This window comes from Salvelinus namaycush, chromosome 10 (genome assembly GCF_016432855.1).
Source record: "Salvelinus namaycush isolate Seneca chromosome 10, SaNama_1.0, whole genome shotgun sequence".
Taxonomy (NCBI): Eukaryota; Metazoa; Chordata; class Actinopteri; order Salmoniformes; family Salmonidae; genus Salvelinus; species Salvelinus namaycush.
In genome coordinates, this window is record NC_052316.1 from 22695886 (window position 1) to 22717680 (window position 21795).

At 45.6% G+C, this 21795-nt stretch overlaps 2 protein-coding genes across 4 annotated transcripts in view; one reads left to right on the forward strand and one right to left on the reverse strand.

Moving 5' to 3' along the window:
* The window catches only part of faf1 (Fas (TNFRSF6) associated factor 1), an 80053-nt gene extending 78975 nt beyond the window's left edge, over positions 1-1078 (reverse strand). The window contains exon 1 of the mRNA XM_039002526.1: positions 793-1078. Coding sequence (XP_038858454.1) covers positions 793-840 — 48 coding nt within the window. The 5' untranslated portion in view covers positions 841-1078. The remainder of the gene's footprint in view (positions 1-792) is intronic.
* On the forward strand, positions 241-21736 carry cdkn2c (cyclin-dependent kinase inhibitor 2C (p18, inhibits CDK4)). 3 transcript variants are annotated; one of them, XM_039002528.1, is made up of 3 exons: positions 241-913; positions 18517-18643; positions 20349-21736. In XM_039002528.1, exons 2-3 carry the CDS (start codon positions 18518-18520, stop codon positions 20706-20708), a joined length of 486 nt encoding a protein of 161 aa, XP_038858456.1. In that variant the 5' UTR covers positions 241-913; position 18517; the 3' UTR covers positions 20709-21736. The 3 variants fall into 3 exon arrangements, with proteins under 3 accessions (XP_038858456.1, XP_038858457.1, XP_038858458.1); XM_039002529.1 differs by lacking the exon at positions 241-913 and adding an exon at positions 16725-17826; XM_039002530.1 differs by lacking the exon at positions 241-913 and adding an exon at positions 16725-17708.
* Positions 21737-21795: the final 59 nt, after the last annotated feature.

The window sequence follows — 21795 nt, forward strand, 5'->3', positions numbered from 1 at the left end:
GAGTGCATGTAGCACTGACAGCTTAATACTGTGTTCTTCAGTTTTTTGTGGCCCTGTTATTATTCAAAGACCTGTAAATTGTCAGGATGAGGAGCTCAAGCGTTCAACACTAACGTTAAATTTACAGAGCTTGGAAACATGCACGCTAGTGATGTCACTTGATAGTTTAGCTAGCTAGCCTACTCAATAGTGACCAATCAAGTAGTTAGCTACCTAACGTTAGTTGGAGAGTTAAGCCAACACAAGTTAGCTAGCTAACCAACTCGGTTGAGAACATTTACAATTCATACAGCATATATCTTCGCTGAGAAATGACAAAGCAAGCTAACCGTAGCTATATCGTTTTTAAATTCCTCTATAATTAGCTACGATGAGCCCAGCTTTTACTAACTAGCTAGCTTTTTAGCTAACAACTAACGTTGGTTCGCTAAATTGACGTCTAACAGTACTGTTAGATAACTACCAGACATACTGGTATATCATATTGCTGACTTCAGATACTTTTGGAGTAGACAGCTTTACGAAATGCTATGCAACAATGTAATTATTTAGTAGCAAACTCGCTCCTGCGTCTAGACGTAACGTTAACTAGTGTTAACGTTAATTAGTAACGTATATAATGTTCGCTAGCTATCGTGTTAGCTAGCTTGCTAGTAAGCTAATGTGTTTTCCGTGTCAGCTGACGAGACATTGCTGTTGACGTTAACACTGCCTATTGTTTAACGTTAAGGTTCAACATAATTAAACTAGCAATCTAGATCGTTTTGTATCCTAAGGAAAGTCGGAACCCACCTGAAAGTCAGCAAGAATCATTTCTCTGTCCATGCTATCGGAGGCCATCGCAGTGACTGCTTAAACGCTATTCTTCGTCTAGCTATCGCTTGCTTTCTCGCCTCACTCACTCAAGCAAATGGTGAGTACGATATCATGTAAATATCTGCTTAAGTAAACTCAATACATATATATATGCGGCAGCTATGTAAGTTGCAAATGCCGCACTTTGGGTTGGGTTTTACGACTTAAATGGATTTCAATTCTCTGTTATCGTCACTTTTTTTTTTTCTGGTTGGTATTCACGGCTTTGTCTTCTCTTTACGGCAATCGCAAAGTGGGATAACGTAATAGAGATTGATAGAGGACTCATCTTTATATATGTACCATAGAGCTCGCCAACTTGTAGTCCTAAAACCCGGAAAATAGTTAAGTCTGGTTGTTTCAGCTATCGCTATATGGAAAATTAATGGGGAAATAATATGATTTTGCAATAAACGCAGAAAATAAGGTCTTAAGTTAACAGGCTTAGGAGATCTTATACGTTTTGTTCTATGAGATAATAGTAGCCAGTTAACATGACTATGAACTATGAAGCCTTTATGTGCTTTTTTTAAATAACATACATTCTTCAAAATTCACAAAAACTGATGTTAGCTGATTAACATTATCTCATAGAACAAAACATATAAGATCTCCTAAGCCAGTGTTTAGGCTACCACAGACCTTATTTTCAGTGTTTATCCAAAAACCCTACTGAAACGCCATTCATTTTCTCAATAGGCTTTGTTCAATGAACCATAGCGGAGTTAGTGCCTACAAAAAGACGCCATTACTATTTCTCTATTATAGACGGGTTGGATGTTTAGCAACACAACCGACTAGTGAGCAACTATGGGGAAAAACAGACAGGGTTGGCTTAGATTATTATTCTGTTATTGACTATACGTTTGTTTATTCCATGTGTAACTCTGTGTTGTTGTTTGTGTTGCACTGCTTTGCTTTATCTTGGCCAGGTCGCAGTTGTAAATGAAAACTTGTTCTCAACTGGCCTACATTACCTGGTTAAATAAAGGTTAAAAAAAATATATATATATATATTAGCATTGACATGAAAGCTAATATGAAACCATATTAGCATTGACATGAAATCAGCCAAAACACCAAAAAACAAGACATGGTATCAAGAACAATATGAAACTAGCTCAAACGAGTCACTTATGATTCCCCACATGGCAGTTTCTTGTAATTGTTGGTAGCTATCTGGCCATCCAGAATCACAACAACTCCCCATTGAAGCGTGCACATCCTTTTTGTGACGTTGTCAGCTAACCCTTCTACAGTGTCTGTGACAGCATGGACACAGTGCCATTGAGGCTACAATCCATAGGAATCCCCACCAAGTTGACTGGGCCTACTTTGACTACTTCAAAATGGTGGAAGCATAGTGGAAGTCCTCAATGGCGCTGCCCATGCTAAAATGGCCTTTTGGCCTCTAGAAGCCTCTTTTATTTTCTATGTATATGGTTCATTTTGCCACAATGTTCAGAATGTTGCAGATAGAATGCAATGTATAAAGCACAAAAAGTCTCCAAGAGGGCTCTCTATCTGCAACATTGTAACTTTGCGCCTTCACTGTATGCACAAAGTTTAACCCTAAACCTCTTAAATGTAAAGTCTCCATATTTGAGGATCCTATTATTTTATTTTTTATTCAATTCAGTCTGGTATGTGAACGGTAGCCCCTATCTGCAAAAGCAGGGTGTCTGCGGAAAGCTGAGTGTCTTGGCTATTGATCTGTGCATAATCTTTTGGTGTGACTTACTACCATATATGGGCATACAAATGCCTGTATACAGACCTCATTTCAAGATGACTGCTACCTACATTCAGGTTAGCGCTGTGAAGCATAAACGAAATAAACACGGAATACGTTTATTCACACCGAAAGCCGGGACTCCACAGATAATGAGGATGTCTTATTTGTCTGCCTGTGACCTACCGTTATTGATCAGCAGCCCTGAAAGTGAAAATGTTTATTTTACACAACGTTTTCACCAAACAGCAAACATCTTAGATTTGGTCTGTGTTTGAGCTATAGCTACATGGGGGGTATGAAATGAATGCTTAGGTTGGAACAAATCTAGCCTACTGCCAATGTTATCTGATGATGTATGACTTAATCTTTGTGCATGAAAAATATGATGAAAACACTTGGATATCCCCTGTATGTCCCCCTACACCACCACAATGTTTGAGAGAGGTTGGTGTTGTAGACATTCGTTTTTATAGTGAACAATAACTTTAAGGCACATCCAGTGTGCAAAAACAGTACAATTACCACATTCGGACACTTTGGAGAGGTTGAAAGGACACTTGAATGTACCCTGGATACCCCATAACACCACTACAGTGTTTGAGTGAGGTGTGATGGTATATATTGTGTTTTTATACTGAACAAATAGAATTTAGGGATTACAAATATGTAATAGCACAATAGCAATTATCTAATTTACAGACATATGCCACTTACTGAAAAGGGTGCCTATAGAGAGGGCAGCAGTGCCTCTAGCCCCTAGGCAACTTTACAGTTTTTTTATGTGTTATTTCTTACATTACTAGGCCAGACATTTTTTGGTGTTATTACATATAGCCGGGAAGAACTTTTGGATATATGAGCAGCGACAACTCACCAGCATTACCAATATTACTGTCACGATCGTCATAATAAGCGGACCAAGGCGCAGCGGGATATGAGGACATCTTCTTTTATTAAAGTTGACGAAACACGAAACAAACACTTTTACAAAACAAAACACGACCGTGAAGCTACAAACGTAAGTGCATACACAAGCTACAAACGTTCAACATAGACAATTACCCACAAACACCTAAAGCCTATGGCTGCCTTAAATATGGCTCCCAATCAGAGACAACAATAAACAGCTGTCTCTGATTGAGAACCAAATCAGGCAGCCATAGACTTTCCTAAACACCTACACTGAACACTACCCCATACCTACTACAAAACCCCCTAAACAATACACACACCCTAAACTAGACAAAACACACAAACATCCCCCATGTCACACCCTGACCTAACTAAACTAATAAAGAAAATCAATATAACAGAGGCCAGGGTGTGACAGTACCCCCCCCCCAAAGGTGCGGACTCCGGCCGCAAAACCTGACACAGAAGGGGAGGGTCCGGGTGGGCCTTCCTATGGTGGCGGCTCGGGTGCGGGACGTGGACCCCCCTCCACCATAGTCACTAACCGCTTTGGTGGCGCCTTTGGAACGGCGAGTCCCGGACTGAATACCATCCCAGAGGGCGCCACTGGACGGAGGGGCAGCTCCGGACTGAGGTGCAGCTCCGGACTGAGGGGCAGCTCCGGACTGAGGGGCAGCTCCGGACTGAGGAGCAGCTCCGGACTGGCAGATGGCTCTGGCGGATCCTGGCTGACTGACGGCTCTGGCGGATCCTGGCTGGCTGGCTCTGGCGGATCCTGGCTGGCTGACGGCTCTGGCGGATCCTGGCTGGCTGACGGCTCTGGCGGATCCTGGCTGGCTGACGGCTCTGGCGGATCCTGGCTGGCTGACGGCTCTGGCTGGTCATGGCTCGCTGACGGCTCTGGCTGGTCATGGCTCGCTGACGGCTCTGGCTGGTCATGGCTCGCTGACGGCTCTGGCTGGTCATGGCTCGCTGACGGCTCTGGCTGGTCATGGCTCGCTGACGGCTCTGGCTGATCCTGTCTGGCGGAAGGCTCTGGCTGATCCTGTCTGGCGGAAGGCTCTGGCTGCTCCTGTCTGGCGGAAGGCTCTGGCTGCTCCTGTCTGGCGGAAGGCTTTGGCGGCTCCTGTCTGGCGGAAGGCTCTGGCGGCTCCTGTCTGGCGGAAGGCTCTAGCGGCTCCTGTCTGGCGGACGGCTCTGAAGGCTCATGGCAGACGGGCGGCTTTGCAGGCTCAGTACAGACGGGTGGCTTTGAAGGCTCAGTACAGACGGGCAGTTCATGCGGCGCTTGGCAGACGGACAGTTCAGACGGCGTTGGGCAGACGGGCAGTTCAGGCGCCGTTGGGCAGACGGGCAGTTCAGGCGCCGTTGGGCAGACGGGCAGTTCAGGCGCCGTTGGGCAGACGGGCAGTTCAGGCGCCGCTGGGCAGACGGGCAGTTCAGGCGCCGCTGGGCAGACGGGCAGTTCAGGCGCCGCTGGGCAGACGGGCAGTTCAGGCGCCGCTGGGCAGACGGGCAGTTCAGGCGCCGCTGGGCAGACGGCAGACTCTGGCCGGCTGAGACACACTGTAGGCCTGGTGCGTGGTGCCGGAACTGGAGGTACCGGGCTAAGGACACGCACCTTCAGGCTAGTGCGGGGAACAACAACAGGGCACACTGGACTCTCAAGGCGTACTATAGGCCTGGTGCGTGGTACCGGCACTGGTGGTACCGGGCTGAGGGCACGCACATCAGGGCGAGTACGGGGAGAAGGATCAGTGCGTACAGGGCTCTGGAGACGCACATGAGGCTTAGTGCGTGGTGCCGGAACTGGTGGTACCGGACTGGAGACACGCACCTCAAAGCTAGTGCGGGGAGCAGGAACAGGGCACACAGTTCTCGAGGCGCACTATAGGACTGGTGCGTGGTACCGGGACTGGTGGTACCGGGCTGAGGGCACGCACCTCAGGGCGAGTGCAGGGAGAAGGATCAGTGCGTACAGGGCTCTGGAGACGCACATGAGGCTTGGTGCGTGGTGCCGGAACTGGTGGTACCGGGCTGGGGACACGCACCTGAAGGCTAGTGCGGGGAGAAGGAACAGGGCATACTGGACCCTGGAGACGCACATTAGGCCTAGTGCGTGGTGTAGGCACTGGTGGTAATGGGCTGGAGACACGCACCTCAAGGCTAGTGCGGGGAGCAGGAACAGTGCGTACAGGGCTCTGGAGACGCACATTAGGCCTATTGCGTGGTGCCGGAACTGGTGGTACCGGGCTGGGGACACGCATCTCAGGATGAGTGCAAGAAGCAGGAACAGGACACACCAGGTTGTTAAGGTGTACTGGAGACCTGGTGTGTATAGCCGGCATCAAATCTTCCGGAACTTTAACACACGTTTCAGGCTGAGTACGAGGAACTGACACAGGTGGCATCGGACAGCTAACACGCTCCTCAGTGATAATGCCATGCATACTCTGCCAAATCAACAGCTCTCTCTCTTCACTCTCCTCCAATTTCGTCAACAACTCCTCGAATGTCTCATAATCTCCCCTTCGTTCACTCTCCTCCAATCTGTCCAATAACTCCTCGACCCTCTCAGACTCACCCCTCAACTTCGCCGACTGCTCCAAGTGCCCCCCCCCCCCCAAGAATTTTTTTGGGCTGTCTCTCGAGCTTCCTACCGTGTCGCCGTGCTGCCTCCATCTCTGCCTTGGGGCGGTGATATTCCCCTGGCTGTGCCCAGGGTCCTCTCCCGTCTAGGATTTCCTCCCATGTCCAGAAATCCTGCGATCGCTGCTGTTGCTTTTTATTCCGCCACTTGGTCCTTTGTTGGTGGGTAATTCTGTCACGATCGTCATAATAAGCGGACCAAGGCGCAGCGGGATATGAGGACATCTTCTTTTATTAAAGATGACGAAACACGAAACAAACACTTTTACAAAACAAAACAACAAACGACCGTGAAGCTACAAACGTAAGTGCATACACAAGCTACAAACGTTCAACATAGACAATTACCCACAAACACCTAAAGCCTATGGCTGCCTTAAATATGGCTCCCAATCAGAGACAACAATAAACAGCTGTCTCTGATTGAGAACCAAATCAGGCAACCATAGACTTTCCTAAACACCTACACTGAACACTACCCCATACCTACTACAAAACCCCCTAAACAATACACACACCCTAAACTAGACAAAACACACAAACATCCCCCATGTCACACCCTGACCTAACTAAACTAATAAAGAAAATCAATATAACAGAGGCCAGGGTGTGACAATTACGACCAGGAATACGACTTTCCCAAATCGGATCCTTTGTTCATACCCCCCAGGGCAATTGAACTGATTCCAGAGGCAGATCCAAAATATTGCCGGCGGAGAAAAGGTACTCGGAGTGGACTTCTAGTCTGACACAGGAGGCGCGCACACCACCCACCGCTTCCGAGTATATTACTCGCTAATGTTCAATCTCTGGATAATAAAGTTGACGAGCTGAGGGCGAGGATTTCCTTCCAATGAGACATCAGGGATTGTAACATACTCTGTTTCACAGAAACTTGGCTCTCTTGGGATATACTGTCTGAGTCCGTACAGCCAGTTGGGTTCTCAGTTCATCGTGCAGACAGGAATAAATATCTCTCTGGGAAGAAGAATGGCTTGGGTGTATGTTTCATGATTAACTACTCATGGTGTGATTTGTTCACCCGATCTAGAATACCTCACAATCAAATGCCGACCTATTTACCTCCCAAAATAATTATCTTCGGTTATAGTCACAGCCATGTATATTCCCCCCCAAGCCGATACCACAACAACCCTCAAAGAACTTCACTGGACTTTATGTCAACTGGAAACCACATATCCTGAGGCTGCATTTATTGTAGCTGGGGATTTTAACAAAGCAAATTTGAAGAAAATGCTACCGAAGTTCTATTAACCCATAGACTGTAGTACTCGCGCTGCTAAAACACTTGACCACTGCTACTCCAACTTCCGGGATGCCTACAAAGCCCTCCCCCGCCCTTCCTTCGGCAAATCTGACCACGACTCCATTTTGCTCCTCCCTTCCGATAGGCAGAAACTCAAACAGGAAGTACCCGTGCTAAGGACTATTCAACGCTGGTCTGACCAATTGGAATCCATGCTTCAAGATTGTTTTGATTACGTGGACTAGGAATATGTTCCAGGTAGCCTCTGTCACGTTCCTGACCTGTTTTCTGTTGTTTGGTATGTGTTTAATTGGTCAGGGCGTGAGTTTGGGTGGGTAGTCTATGTTATGTGTTTTCTATGTTGGGTTAATGGGTTGCCTGGTATGGCTCTCAATTAGAGGCAGGTGTTTGGCGTTTCCTCTGAGAGTCATATTAAGGTAGGTTGTTTCACATTGTTTGTTGTGGGTGGTTGTCTCCTGTGTCAGTGTCTGTATGTTACGCCACACGGGACTGTTTCGGTTTGTTTGTTCGTTCGTTCGGTTTATGTAGTCTGTTCCTGTTTCATGCGTTCTTCGTGTCATGTAAGTTCCTATGTTCAGGTGCGTCTACGTCGTTTGTTGTTTTGTAGTTTGTTAAAGTGTATTTCGTTTCGTCTTTGTCTTGTTAAATAAATCATTATGAATTCACACCCCGCTGCACTTTGGTCCAATCCTTGCTACTCCTCGTCGGATGAAGAGAAGGAGGAGGCCCGTTACAGCCTCTGACAATAACATCGACAAATACACTGATACAGTGACTGAGTTAATCAGGAAGTGTATAGGAGATGTTGTTCCCACTGTGACTATTAAAACCTACCCTACCCAGAAACCGTGGATAGATGGCAGCATTCGCGCAAAACTGAAAGCATAAACCACCACATTTAACCATGGCAAGGTGACTGGGAATATGGCCGAATACAAACAGTGTAGTTATTCCCCCCGTAAGGCAATCAAACAGGCAAAACATCAGTATAGAGACAAAGTGGAGTCGCAATTCAACGGCTCAGACACGAGACATGAGATGCCCGCTTTGAGTATAACAGTGCCAACGACACGGCCCGCTGCCAAGGACTGTGGGCTCTCCTTCTCCGTGGCCGACGTGAGAAAGACATTTAAGCGTGTTAACCCTTGCAAGGCTGCCGGCCCAGAATTAAGAATATATAAATATATGGATGAGAAATATCAGAGCGGCATAGACTAAGACACAGTAGAATAGAATACAGTATATACATATGAGATGAGTAATGCAAAACTATCACCCCATAGCACGCACTTCTGTCATCATGAAGGGATTTGAGAGACTAGTCAAGGATCATATCATACCTCTATATCATACCTCTACTTTACCCGACACCCTAGACCCACTTCAATTTGCTTACCGCCCCAATAGATCCACAGACGATACCCTATCCCATCTGGACAAGAGGCATACCTATGTAAGAATGCTGTTCATTGACTACAGCTCAGCATTCAACACCATAGTACCTCCAAGCTCATCATTAAACTCGAGGCCCTGGGTCTGAACCCCGCCCCGTGCAACTGGGTCCTGGACTTCCTGACGGGCCGCCCCCAGGTGGTGAAGGTAGGAAACAACACCTCCACTTCGCTGATCCTCAACACTGTGGCCCCACAAGGGTGCGTGCTCAGCCCCCTCCTGTACTCCCTGTTCACCCATTGCTGCATGGCCAAGCACACCTCCAACTCAATCATCAAGTTTGCAGAAGACACAACATTAGTAGGCTTGATCACCAACAATGATGAGACAGCCTACAGGGAGGAGGTAAGGGCTCTGGGAGTATGGTACCAGGAAAATAACCTCTCACTCAATGTCAACAAAACAAAGGAGCGGAACATGGACTTCAGGAAACAGCAAAGGGAGCACCCCACTATCCACATCAACGGGACAGTAGTGGAGAAGGTGGAAAGTTTTAAGTTCCTCGGTGTACATATCACGGACAAACTGAATTGGTCCACCCACACAGACAGCGTTGTGAAGAAGGCACAGCAGCGCCTCTTCAACCTCGGGAGGCTGGAGAAATTCGGCTTGTCACCAAAAGCACTCACAAACTTCTACAGATGCACAATCGAGAGCATCCTGTCGGGCTGTATCACCGCCTGGTATGGCAACTGCTCCGCCCACTACCTTAAGGCTCTCCAGAGGGTAGTGAGGTCTGCACAACGCATCACCGGGGGCAAACTACCTGCCCTCCAGGACACCTACACCACCCGATGTCACAAGAAGGCCATAAAGATCATCAAGGACAACAACCACCCGAGCCACTGCCTGTTCACCCCGCTATCATCCAGAAGGCGAGGTCAGTACAGGTGCATCAAAGCAGGGACCGAGAGACTGAAAAACAGCTTCTATCTCAAGGCCATCAGACTGTTAAACAGCCACCACTAACATTTAGTGGCCGCTGCCAACATACTGACTCAACTCCAGCCACTTTAATAATGGGAATTGATGGAAATTATGTAAAAATGTATCACTAACCACTTTAAACAATGCCACTTAATATAATGTTTACATACCCTACATTACTCATCTCATATGTATATGTATATATTGTACTCTATATCATCTACTGCATCTTGCCATCTTTATGTAATACATGTATCACTAGCCACTTTAAACTATGCCACTTTATGTTTATATACCCTACATTACTCATCTCATATGTATATACTGTACTCTATACCATCTACTGCATCTTGCCTATGCCGTTCTGTACCATCACTCATTCATATATCTTTATGTACATATTCTTTATCCCTTTACACTTGTGTGTATAAGGTAGTAGTTGTGGAATTGTTAGGTTAGATTACTTGTTGGTTATTACTACATTGTCGGAACTAGAAGCACAAGCATTTCGCTACACTCGCATTAACATCTGCTAACCATGTGTATGTGACAAATAACATTTGATTTGATTTGATATTCCATGTGTGAAACTGCCAAGAAACTGAAGATCTTGTACAACGCTGTGTACTACTCCCTTCACAGAACAGCTCAAACTTGCTCTAACCAGAATAGAAAGAGGAATGTGAGGCCCCGGTGCACAACTGAGCAAGAGGACAAGTACATTTGAGTGTCTAGTTTGAGAAACAGACGCCTCACAAGTCTTCAACTGGCAGCTTCATTAAATAGTACCCGCAAAACACCAGTCTCAACATCAACAGTGAAGAGGCAACTCCAGGATGCTGGCCTTCTAGGCAGAGTTGCAAAGAAAAAGCCATATCTGTCACGACTTCTACCGAAGTCGAAGCCTCTCCTTGTTCGTGCGGTGCTCGGCGGTCGACGTCAGCGGTCGACATCTAGTCATCATTGATCCATTATAAATGTTCCATTTGTTTTGTCTTGTCTTCCTACACACCTGGTTTCAATCCCATTCATTACCTGGTGTTTATTTAACCCTCTGTTTCCCCTCATGTCTTTGTCAGCGATTGTTTGTTATTTCAGTGTTGTGTTGTTTTTGTATTGGTGCGTGACGGGTCCTCGTACCCACTTTGTTTATTTGTTACATTTAGTGTTTGGAGTATGTTTCGTTTATTGTTATTAAATAACTCCATTACACTCAGTTTGATTCTCCTGCGCCTGACTTCCCTGCCACCTCTACACACGACTCTGACAGAATCTCTGAACTAAAAAATGAAGTCAGCAGGAGAAGGTACCCCGGCCATCGAGGTGGAGGAGCGCGTCATGGAACACACGGAGATGATTGACAATCTGAGCGCTGCCATGGATCGCGTTGTCCAGAATATGGACCGCTGGGAGAGACAGGGAGTTTTTCCAGCGCCTCCACCAGCATAACCGGGGTCTCCCCTGAGCGCCCTCCCCCGCCTGAACCCAGCAGGATCCATTTATCCCTGCCTAAGGGGTACGACGGAGATACTGCCGGCTGACAGGGTTTTCTCCTCAAACTAAGCTTGTATCTGGCCACGGTCCACCCAACTCCATCGGACCGTGAGAAGAGTTACGCCCTCGTCTCGTGCCTCACCGGGAAAGCCCCGGAGTGGGCCAGCGCTGTGTGTGGAGAAGAGGATGCGGCGATGGACCATTTTGAGGAGTTCACCAGCCATTTCAGGACAGTATTCGACCACCCACCCGAAGGCAGAGCGGCGGGTGAGCGCCTCTACCATCTGAGGCAGGAGACGAGGAGCGCACAGGAGTTTGCTCTGGAGTTTAGGACCCTGGCTGCCGGCGCTGGATGGAGCGACAGGGCCCTGATTGACCATTACCGCTGTAGTCTACACGAGTACGTCCGTCGGGAGCTGGCCTGTAGAGACACCACCCTCACCTTCGACCAGCTGGTGGACATGTCCATCAGGCTGGACAACATGCTGGCTACTTGTGGACGTCTAGATCGGGGTCTGGTTGTTCCATCTTCCCGCACCCTCTCTCCTGTACCCATGGAGTTGGGAGGGATGGTGCGCAGGGAGACCGGAGGGGGTTCCCGCTCGAGCACCATATGTGGTCGCAGAGGTCACACTGCTGGTCGGTGCCGGGTTGGTTCCTCTGGGAATCAAGGCACCGGGCAGGGCACTCTGGCGTCACCCCAGGTGAGTAGGCACCATTCTCATCCAGAGCCCTCTGTTGCACATATGTTTGTCTCTGTCACTTTTCCTGAATTTTCCCCATGTTCCCAGTATAAGGCGCTAGTAGATTCAGGCGCGGCTGGGAATTTCATTAATAAAAGTTTAGCTCATAGTTTAGGGATCCCCATTGCTCCTGTGGATATGCTTTTCCCCGTTCATGCCTTAGATAGTCAACCATTAGGGTCAGGGTTTATCAGGGAGGCCACCACTCCTTTGTGTATGGTAACGCAGGGGGGTCACAAGGAAAATATTAGTCTTCCTTATTGATTCTTCTGCGTATTCTGTGGTGCTACACTCAGCCCGGCGGAGCGAAACTATGATGTGGGGGACCGGGAGCTGTTGGCTGTCGTAAAAGCCTTGAAGGCGTGGAGACATTGGCTTGAGGGGGCTAAACACCCTTTTCTCATCTGGACTGACCATCGCAATCTGGAGTACATCCTGGAGGCGAGGAGACTGAATCCTCGTCAGGCAAGGTGGGCCATGTTTTTCACTCGTTTTGTGTTTACCCTCTCTTACAGACCAGGCTCCCAGAATGTTAAGGCAGACGCACTGTCCCGGCTGTATGACACAGAGGAGCGGTCCATGGATCCCACTCCCATAATCCCAGCTTCTTGTTTGGTGGCGCCGGTAGTGTGGGAGCTGGACGCGGATATTGAGCGGGCGTCACGTGCAGAGCCCTCTCCCCCTCAGTTTCCAGCTGGGCGTCTGAACGTTCCGTCTGCTGTCCGCGACCGACTGATCTATTGGGCCCACACGTCACCCTCCTCTGGTCATCCTGGGATAGGTCGGACGGTGCGCTGTCTTGATGGGAGGTACTGGTGGCCCACTTTAGCTAAGGACGTGGGGATTTATGTTTCCTCCTGCTCAGTGTGGGCCCAGTGCAAGGCTCCTAGACACCTGCCCAGAGGTAAGTTACAATCCTTACCCGTTCCACAACGGCCGTGGTCACGGCCTTCCACCTTCACAGGGTAACACCACGATCCTGGTCGTTGTGGATCGTTTTTCTAAGTCCTGTCGTCTCCTCCCTTTGCCCGGTCTCCCTACGGCCTTACAAACTAAGGAGGCCCTGTTTACACACGTTTTCCGGCACTATGGGGTGCCTGAGGATATAGTGTCTGATCGGGGTCCCCAGTTCACATCAAGGGTCTGGAAGGCGTTCATGGAACGTCTGGGGGTCTCGGTCAGCCTTACCTCAGGTTTTCACCCCGAGAGTAATGGGCAGGTGGAGAGAGTTAACCAGGATGTGGGTAGGTTTCTGCGGTCTTATTGCCAGGACCGGCCAGAGGAGTGGGCGCAGTTCGTGCCCTGGGCAGAGATGGCCCAGAACTCGCTCGCTACGCCACTCCTCCACTTGGCATCAGAGCCAGACCGAGGTTCCTGCAGTGGACAATTGGTTCCAGCACGCGGAGGAAACCTGGGAGGCCGCCCACGTCCACCTTCAGCGCGCCATACTGCACCAGAAAGTTGGCTCAGACCGTCACCGCAGTGAGGCCCCGGTGTTCGCACCAGGGGACAGGGTCTGGCTCTCGACCCGAAACCTGCACCTCCGCCTGCCCTGCCGGAAGCTGGGTCCGCGGTTTGTGGGGCCGTTTAAAGTCCTGAGGAGAGTGAACGAGGTATGTTATAGGTTACAGCTACCCACTAATTACCGTATTAACCCCTCGTTCCATGTGTCTCTCCTCAGGCCGGCGGTGGCTGGCCCGCTCCAGGAAGCTGAAGTGCGGGATGTCGAGGGGGTCCCGGCGTACTCTGTTCGATCCATCTTGGATTCGAGACGTTGGGCGAGGGGCCTTCAGTACCTCGTGGACTGGGAGGGGTACAGTCCGGAGGAGAGATGCTGGGTTCCAGTGGAGGACGTATTAGATCCTTCCATGCTGCGAGAATTCCACCGTCTCCATCCGGATCGCCCTGCACCTCGCCCTCCAGGTCGTCCCCGAGGCCGGTGTCGACGCGCTGCTGGAGCCGCGCATCGGGGGGGTACTGTCACGACTTCTGCCGAAGTCGAAGCCTCTCCTTATTCGGGCGGTGCTCGGCGGTCGACGTCACCGGTCTTCTAGCCATCATTGATCCATTTTTCATTTTCCATTGGTTTTGTCTTGTCTTCCTACACACCTGGTTTCAATCCCATTCATTACCTGTTGTGTATTTAACCCTCTGTTTCCCCTCATGTCTTTGTTTATTTGTTACATTTAGTGTTTGGAGTATGTTTCGTTTATTGTTATTAAATAACTCCATTACACTCAGTTTGATTCTCCTGTGCCTGACTTCCCTGCCACCTATACACACGACTCTGACAATATCTCTGTCCAGTGTCTGTGTTCTTTTGCCCATCTTAATCTTTTCTTTTTATCGGCCAGTCTGAGATATGGCTTTTTCTTTGCAACTCTGTCTAGAAGGACAGCATCCTGGAGTCGCCTCTTCACTGTTGCCGTTGAGACTGGTGTTTTGCGGGTATTATTTAATGAAGCTGCCAGTTGAGGACTAGTGAGGCAAACACAACGTGCCATTGGAACACAGGAGTGATGGTTGCTGATCCTGGACTGGACTTCCTGACGGGCCGCCCCCAGATGGTAAGAGTAGGCAACAACACGCCTGCCACGCTGATCCTTAACACTGGGGCCCCTCAGGGGTGTGTACTTAGTCCCCTCCTGTATACCCTCCTGTATTCCCTGTTCACCCATGACTGTGTGGCCAAACACAACTCCAACACCATCATTAAGTTTGCTGACAACACAACAGTCGTAGGCCTGATCACCGACAACGATGAGACAGTCTATAGGGAGGAGGTCAGAGAACTGGCAGTGTGGTGCCAGGACAACAACCTCTCCCTCAATGTGACCAAGACAAAGGAGCTGATCGTGGACAACAGGAAAAGGCGGGCCGAACAGGCCCCCATTAACATCAACGGGGCTGTAGTGGATCGGGTCGTGAGTTTCAAGTTCCTTGGTGTCCACATCACCAACGAACTATCATGGTCCAAACATACCAAGACAGTCGTGAAGATGGCTCCCTCAAGAGACTGAAAAGATTTGGCAAGGGCCCCCAAATCGTCAAAAGTTTCTACAGCTGCACCATCGAGAGCATCCTGGGGCCAAGCTTCCTGCCATCCAGGACCTATATAATAGGTGGTGTCAGAGGAAAGCCCATTAAATTGTCAGAGACTCCAGTCACCCGAGTTATAGACTGTTTTCTCTGCTACCGCACGGCAAGCGGTACCGGAGCGCCAAGTCTAGGAACAAAAGGCTCCTCAACAGCTTCTACCCCCAAGCCATTAGACTGCTGAACAATTCATAAAAATAGCCACCGGACAATTTACATTGACACCCCCCCTTGTACACTGCTGCTACTCGCTGTTTGTTTGTTACCTATGCATAGTCACTTCGCCCCCACCTACATGTACAGATTACCTCAACTAGCCTGTACCCCTGCACACTGACTCGGTACCGGTGCCACTGTACTTTTTATTTTAGCCTACTTGGTAAATATTTTCTTCTTCTTGAACTGCACTGTTGGTTAAGGGCTTGTAAGTAAGCATTTCACGGTAAAGTCAACACTTGTTGTATTCGGCCACGTGGCAAATAAAGTTTGATTTGATAATGGGCCTCTGTATGCCTATGTAGATATTCCATAAAAAATTCACCGTTTCCAGTTACAATAGTCATTTACAACATTAACAATGTCTACACTGTATTTCTGATCAATTTGATGTTATTTTAATGGACAAAAAAATAGCTTTTCTTTCAAAAACAAGGACATTTCTAAGTGACCCCAAACTTTTGAACAGTAGTGTATGTTATCACTCTTAGTTTTCCTTATGTCCCCTGTGGAATGTCCATGTTGATCCTCTTGGTCCATCCACCTGTCTTCTTTGTTAGTCAAGCCTGACCCCTTCATCCCATAGTTTTTTCCTGTAATCAAATTTAATATGACTGAAGATACAGAAGTTTATGCCAGGCCCCTTCTAATAGGGTATAACAGACTCGTTAGAACTTTGACCTAGACAGACTACATGCCTTCTATCAAATCCAAACTGGAATATTTAGTCAAAACAAAAGTTGTAAAAGTATGCTAGACATTTATAGAATAAATCATATCTAGTTTGATGATTCTGTGACAAACGGTGAATTAGTTATGGATTTTTACATTTTTAAATGGATTTTGGCGAATGTCTTTTGAATGTCTTTTGAATGTCTGTTGAATGTCTGTTGAATGTCCGAATGTGTGAATATAAAACCAACTTTACCTCGTTAAATATAGGTCGGTCCGAACCGGACCAAAGATTAAGCAAACATAGAAATCTATGAATGTTGAAATCAAGGCGGGTTCGGACCGCGCCAATAAAATAAATTAAAAAATACGGGCGGTCTAGATAGGACCAAAGAAATACATCCAAAAGACGTCTGCGTCGGTCCGTGCTTAGTGTGATAGGCCCTACAGCTGCCCCCCATCGTAACGCAAAATGTACGGTTGTTTTTTTATTGTCAATTGAGCCTTTTAACAATGTAGTATAAAAGCAATAGCTTTAAAATATGTTCAAATTATCAATCTCATGGAATATCAGTCCTTGCATCCTAGCTCTGCCTATGAATATTTTCCATCCTTCATTTTACCAAAGGGGTGTTGAAATTATAAAGACTGATCTTTCAATACATCATCTAGGCATACAGACCTCATAGCAAAAGAATCATGCTTATGATTTAGGTTATCGTTGTTGTTTTTGCCAGAGAGCGCTAAGAAGACTAACCAGAAAGCAATATTAACTGTCCTAGAACAACACTCCGTGGCATTTGTCGGTTATGAAAATGTGATTTTACAACCGGGAAAGAAGCCCAGGCTATCGTCACAACTGCAGCCTTTTTTGTCCCGCCCTCCTTCTCTTGCTCTCATCGACTGTTATGTGGGCGTATGGCTCTGTATTTCAAAAATAAGTGATGTCAAAACCAGCGTTTTTCCCCCATCTAAATATTGACTGCCAACCAATCGAATGAGTGAACTCATTCAACAAATGATGCCGAGGTGTTGTATCTAGTAAGTAGGGGATTGTTATTTGAAGGCTAGGCTATAAATCGAAAATCGTGCAAGCTTTTATGTTTAATATTCCTACACGACTAGGCTACACCTACCCGGCATATGCCTATTGCAGGCTGAACTTGAAACGCTACTAAGTCCCGTAAACTCCGTGGTGTGGTTGATTTTTATTTTTATTTACCCACCTTTACAAAAGTTTAGTAGCCTAACTATTAATTGTAACAGATGGTCGCCTATACTGCTACATTGTGCTAAGTGGAAGAAGAGAACGTTGCTTATCAAATGACGAAACTGTTCCCGCGCACTGTCTGAACAAACTCTTTACTATTAATGAACCAAAAGAAGGACGATATCCAGACCAAGTATCATCATTTGAAAATGGGCGGGAAGTTTACATAAAAGTCTGAACAAGCATCTCTCCAAATGTCATTGGATAACCTAACGTTGTCAGAATATTTTTTTCTTCTCTTTCTCAGCGGGGACTGGTGAGAGAGCAAGTCGGCAATCAGACGCTACAAAGTTGCAAGCCCTTATCGAAGCGGCAGCCATGGATACAGTTGCAGGACATAGGCAACGCTTTTGAGAGCAGCAGACCAGCATTTTGGGGAGTTGCAGAGGAGTTGCACCTGTAGGCTAACCTATATTGTCAGTCCCAGAGTGAAGTAGACTATCGAACGGAGTAGGCTGTCTATGAAACAGAATAGTTTAATATGGGTTTTTACTCAAGGTCGAATTGGACATTGAATGTGAGTTGTAGCCTAATGCGTTGTAACTGTTAGATGATATCATTTCATGGACATAACCCCCCCCCCCCCCCCCCCCCCCCCCCCCCTGCATTTAGAATACATTATCAGGCTATAGGTTAAAATCTAATGAGAGTAGGTTTTGCTACCTGCAGAGTTGGGTAAAATCATCTGTAATAACACCGGTCTAGCCTATACATAAACATGGGGAATATCCATGAACTCTATTTTAGAATCTCAAATGTTACCGACTGCACGTGAACGGGGTTCAATAATAAATATGAACGTCAACTCTGCAGCTGGACGATTGGAATTAGTTTTACATTTTTCAACTTCGTGCGTCTTGGTCCACTACTGGATATCCCAAACACCAATCCAACGTGATGAAAATATATATTTTTAAGGAAGGTGATGATGACCATGAATTTGAGTTAGAAATGGCGTGACATCCCTGTTGTTTTCCGTGCCGAAGCGAGTTGTTACAGTGGGATGGCATTAAAAAGGGAGGCGGACCCTGGCAGTGTAGCCTACCAATTTCTTTTAGAGGGCTACAGACTATTTACTACACTTTAGCAGTGCCTTGTGTCACAACCAAGACTTACCACCAAACTCAAGCATATACAGAGGAGGCCTATCAAGGTTTTTAACCTGTATTATATAACCTTATTCTCTTTATTGTTTTCGTCCACCAAGAATGACTGGAGAGGCAAACAGACTGAGCAGTGCATCTGCGAGAGGAGACTTGGCAAAAGTTGAGATGTTATTACAGAACGGAGCAGATGTTAATGCAAACAATGTATTCGGCAGGACACCGTTACAGGTTGGTAAAGCATTTTATATGAAGCCTAAATCTATAAATTCATTATTCAGTCTATTCAGAAGTTATATGATCGATTTCAACTTAAACTACAACATCTTAGCATATTTGTGCATTGACAATGTAAAATAGACTGAACGGTGTGCTTTGGTGACAAAGTGGTAAAGGTATTAAGAGGCTATACAATTTCTGTAACTTGGACTTACTTGAAAAAATCCAAGTGATTTTCAAGACCTTATAAAGCATAGACTACTATGTTGGATGTCATATTTTATTGTATGATTTATGGAATTAGAAGGCTTTAAAGTGACTTATAGGCCTTAATTTAGTAACACTATCTGAACCACTAAAAAACCCAATGTAGATTAATGATTTATATATGATTTACCAGAGACGTGAAATACAGAATACAACACTCTAAATGCAATGTAATGTTGTTGTTTTACACATTCTGTAGGCTAAAAGTTTAGCAGCTTTATATTTCTTAATGAAGCTGGTGATTCACATGGGTTCACTATGAAAACTCGTTGAATAATTTGATTATGTTTTGGTATTTTTAAGAATAATGTGTGCCTTAGATCATTGATCAGTAGTGATAAAGAAAATAATATAGAAACATCAAGACCCTGCATGACCCCATGCACCACTTTGGGCCCGCATGCACACTCAAATAGGCCTATGAAAACGCGAATAGTTTTCAACAAGAATATTTCTCGAATTATAGACCTATAGTTAAAATGATCTGGTTTTTCATCTCATACTTAAATGATGGTGGTTGAGAACTTATACTGTATTGCTTTGCTTGTATTGTTACCCTCCTTGACCGATACCTTTGAATGACTTCCTTGTACCACATGGGAGTCCCAAAATGCTCTGTTTGCTATAGGAATGTAACTACCGTTCATTGTTTTGTCAAATGACACAATCAAACTAATATGAAAAACGAACAAATTGCAGATTGTGAAAGACTTGGTTGATTTGGACAGCCTGTTCATATGACCATGCTGCATAGATTTTCAGATAGGCTAATCTCTTACCATGTCATAGGGCACAGGGCACAGATGAAAATGCTAAAAGTGGTTCAAGTATGGTTCATTGACTGAACCATAACACACGTTTTTGAGAGATTTAGAACAAGTTGCTTTAGCCTGTTGAATGTATAATGACAATTTACAAATTGACATACTTTATTCAAAGCGCTCAAAGCTTGACCTTATTTTAAAAATGATAATTTAAGTAGGCCTATGACACAAAACTATGTCATACTACAAAAAACTGTCACAAAACTGTAATAAGCTATTCGTATCGCTCCTCTCTTCCAAATGAAAAATATATAGGCCTATCATGAAACTTAGTTATATACTGATGATCAACTAAGGCTCTATGATTTAATTAAGTGTACGGCTGTTTATCAGACGTATCAGACGTTGGTCTACAGCATTTAGGTCTGAAGAAGAATAAAAAAGGTTAAGATAATAAATTATATCCCAGGACTGATAAATATTTTTGTGGGTTCGATTTATTTTTGATCATTCCTTATGAAAACATAGGTGTAAATCTAGACCTGTGTCTCTGCAACATATTCCTAAATGATTTATATTTTATATTAAAACCGTAGCTTTTACTTCCTATATGGTACATTTTGTCTTTATATTATTACTTGTGTGTAATTATCCTGCTCTATCCCTCTTCTCATTATATTTTACAGGTGATGAAACTTGGTAACCCAGCCATCGCGGAGGCGTTGCTGAGGGCGAACGCAAATCCAAACGTGCGCGACCATGTCAGGGGTCTCACTATCACTCATGATGCTGCAAGGGATGGATACGTGGACACCCTACGCGTCCTGATAGATCATGGCGCAGACGTCAACCTCTTGGACAACGACGGCAATCTTCCATTGCATCTAGCCGCAAGAGAAGGCTATCTTGATGTGGTTCAGCTCCTTGTTGGTTGTACGAAGGACGCCGCAAGGCACAACTCCGGAGGCCATACACCTTATGATTTGGCGACTATGAACAATAGAGTATCCATTGCGCAATACATTCAGGCGCACATGAATTTATGAATATACATGGGACAATCCTAACTGGGATAAAGAGGTGGAGATAGAGTAGCAAACATGTAATCTACCTCTCCTTTGTTACAATGTGTTTGGATGTTTTCAGACATGACAGCCTCAATTTCAACCATAAAGGCTATCATGAACTCAGGTCCAGTTACGTTTCCTTGTAACCTGATAAGAACACATTCCATATAGGTTTTGACTCCAGTTTGCTCCATTGCGAAACAAATGTGACAAGATTATATGCCACTGGAACTATATCAATAATTTTAATCAATTTAAAACTTTTAGGCCACAACATTTCCCTAACAACTCAACATCTCGAGCGGCAACATGATCTTGCGTTTTGGGATGTTGCCTATAGTGGCATAAGCCTAATGGCTGGTTAAAGTGAAGAGAAATTTGTCTTTCAAATTCAATTCAATCCCAATAATATAATAACTGAATTTGAGATGGGTTTAGTAGGCTATAACGACCATTTCAAATGAAATGAGGAACAACATTGTATCGTTTAACTTCTCTAGGCTGTAACAATTTAAAAAGATGACCCACTTCATCCATTGCACTCTTGTGCACCATAGCAAATGTCTTATTTTGTCCCATTTGTCATGGTTAATTAAACTCATGATATTTTGACTAAAAAGCTGTAGCCTATACATTTCTTCTCCTTTTCCATGCATACCATTGGTAATAAATGACCAATCTAATGGTAGCCTGACTGATGTGGCGATTCTCTTCGATTTTATTTGCACTTTGTAAATAGGGAAACAAGTACATGTTGTAATGAACTGTGAAAGTATGCGTTTGCTAATATTGACGTTTTATTTTGTACCAAAGACAGCAACTGACTACAGGTCTGCATTGTTTAACCTGTAGGTTTAATTTTCTGATTGGCGTGTCAGGTCAAAATTTGGTTGAAATAGAATGTTGACGGCCGTCATCTTTCTGTATTGTCTTCTATTTGAATATTGCTAATAAATGTTTTGCACTGTTGTCATTTGTGAGACGAATAAATTCAGTTGTCCACTGATTATTCGATTGTTTTGTCGTTTTTCTTTTAGGATTTGACCTTTTTATCTAGATCCCCATG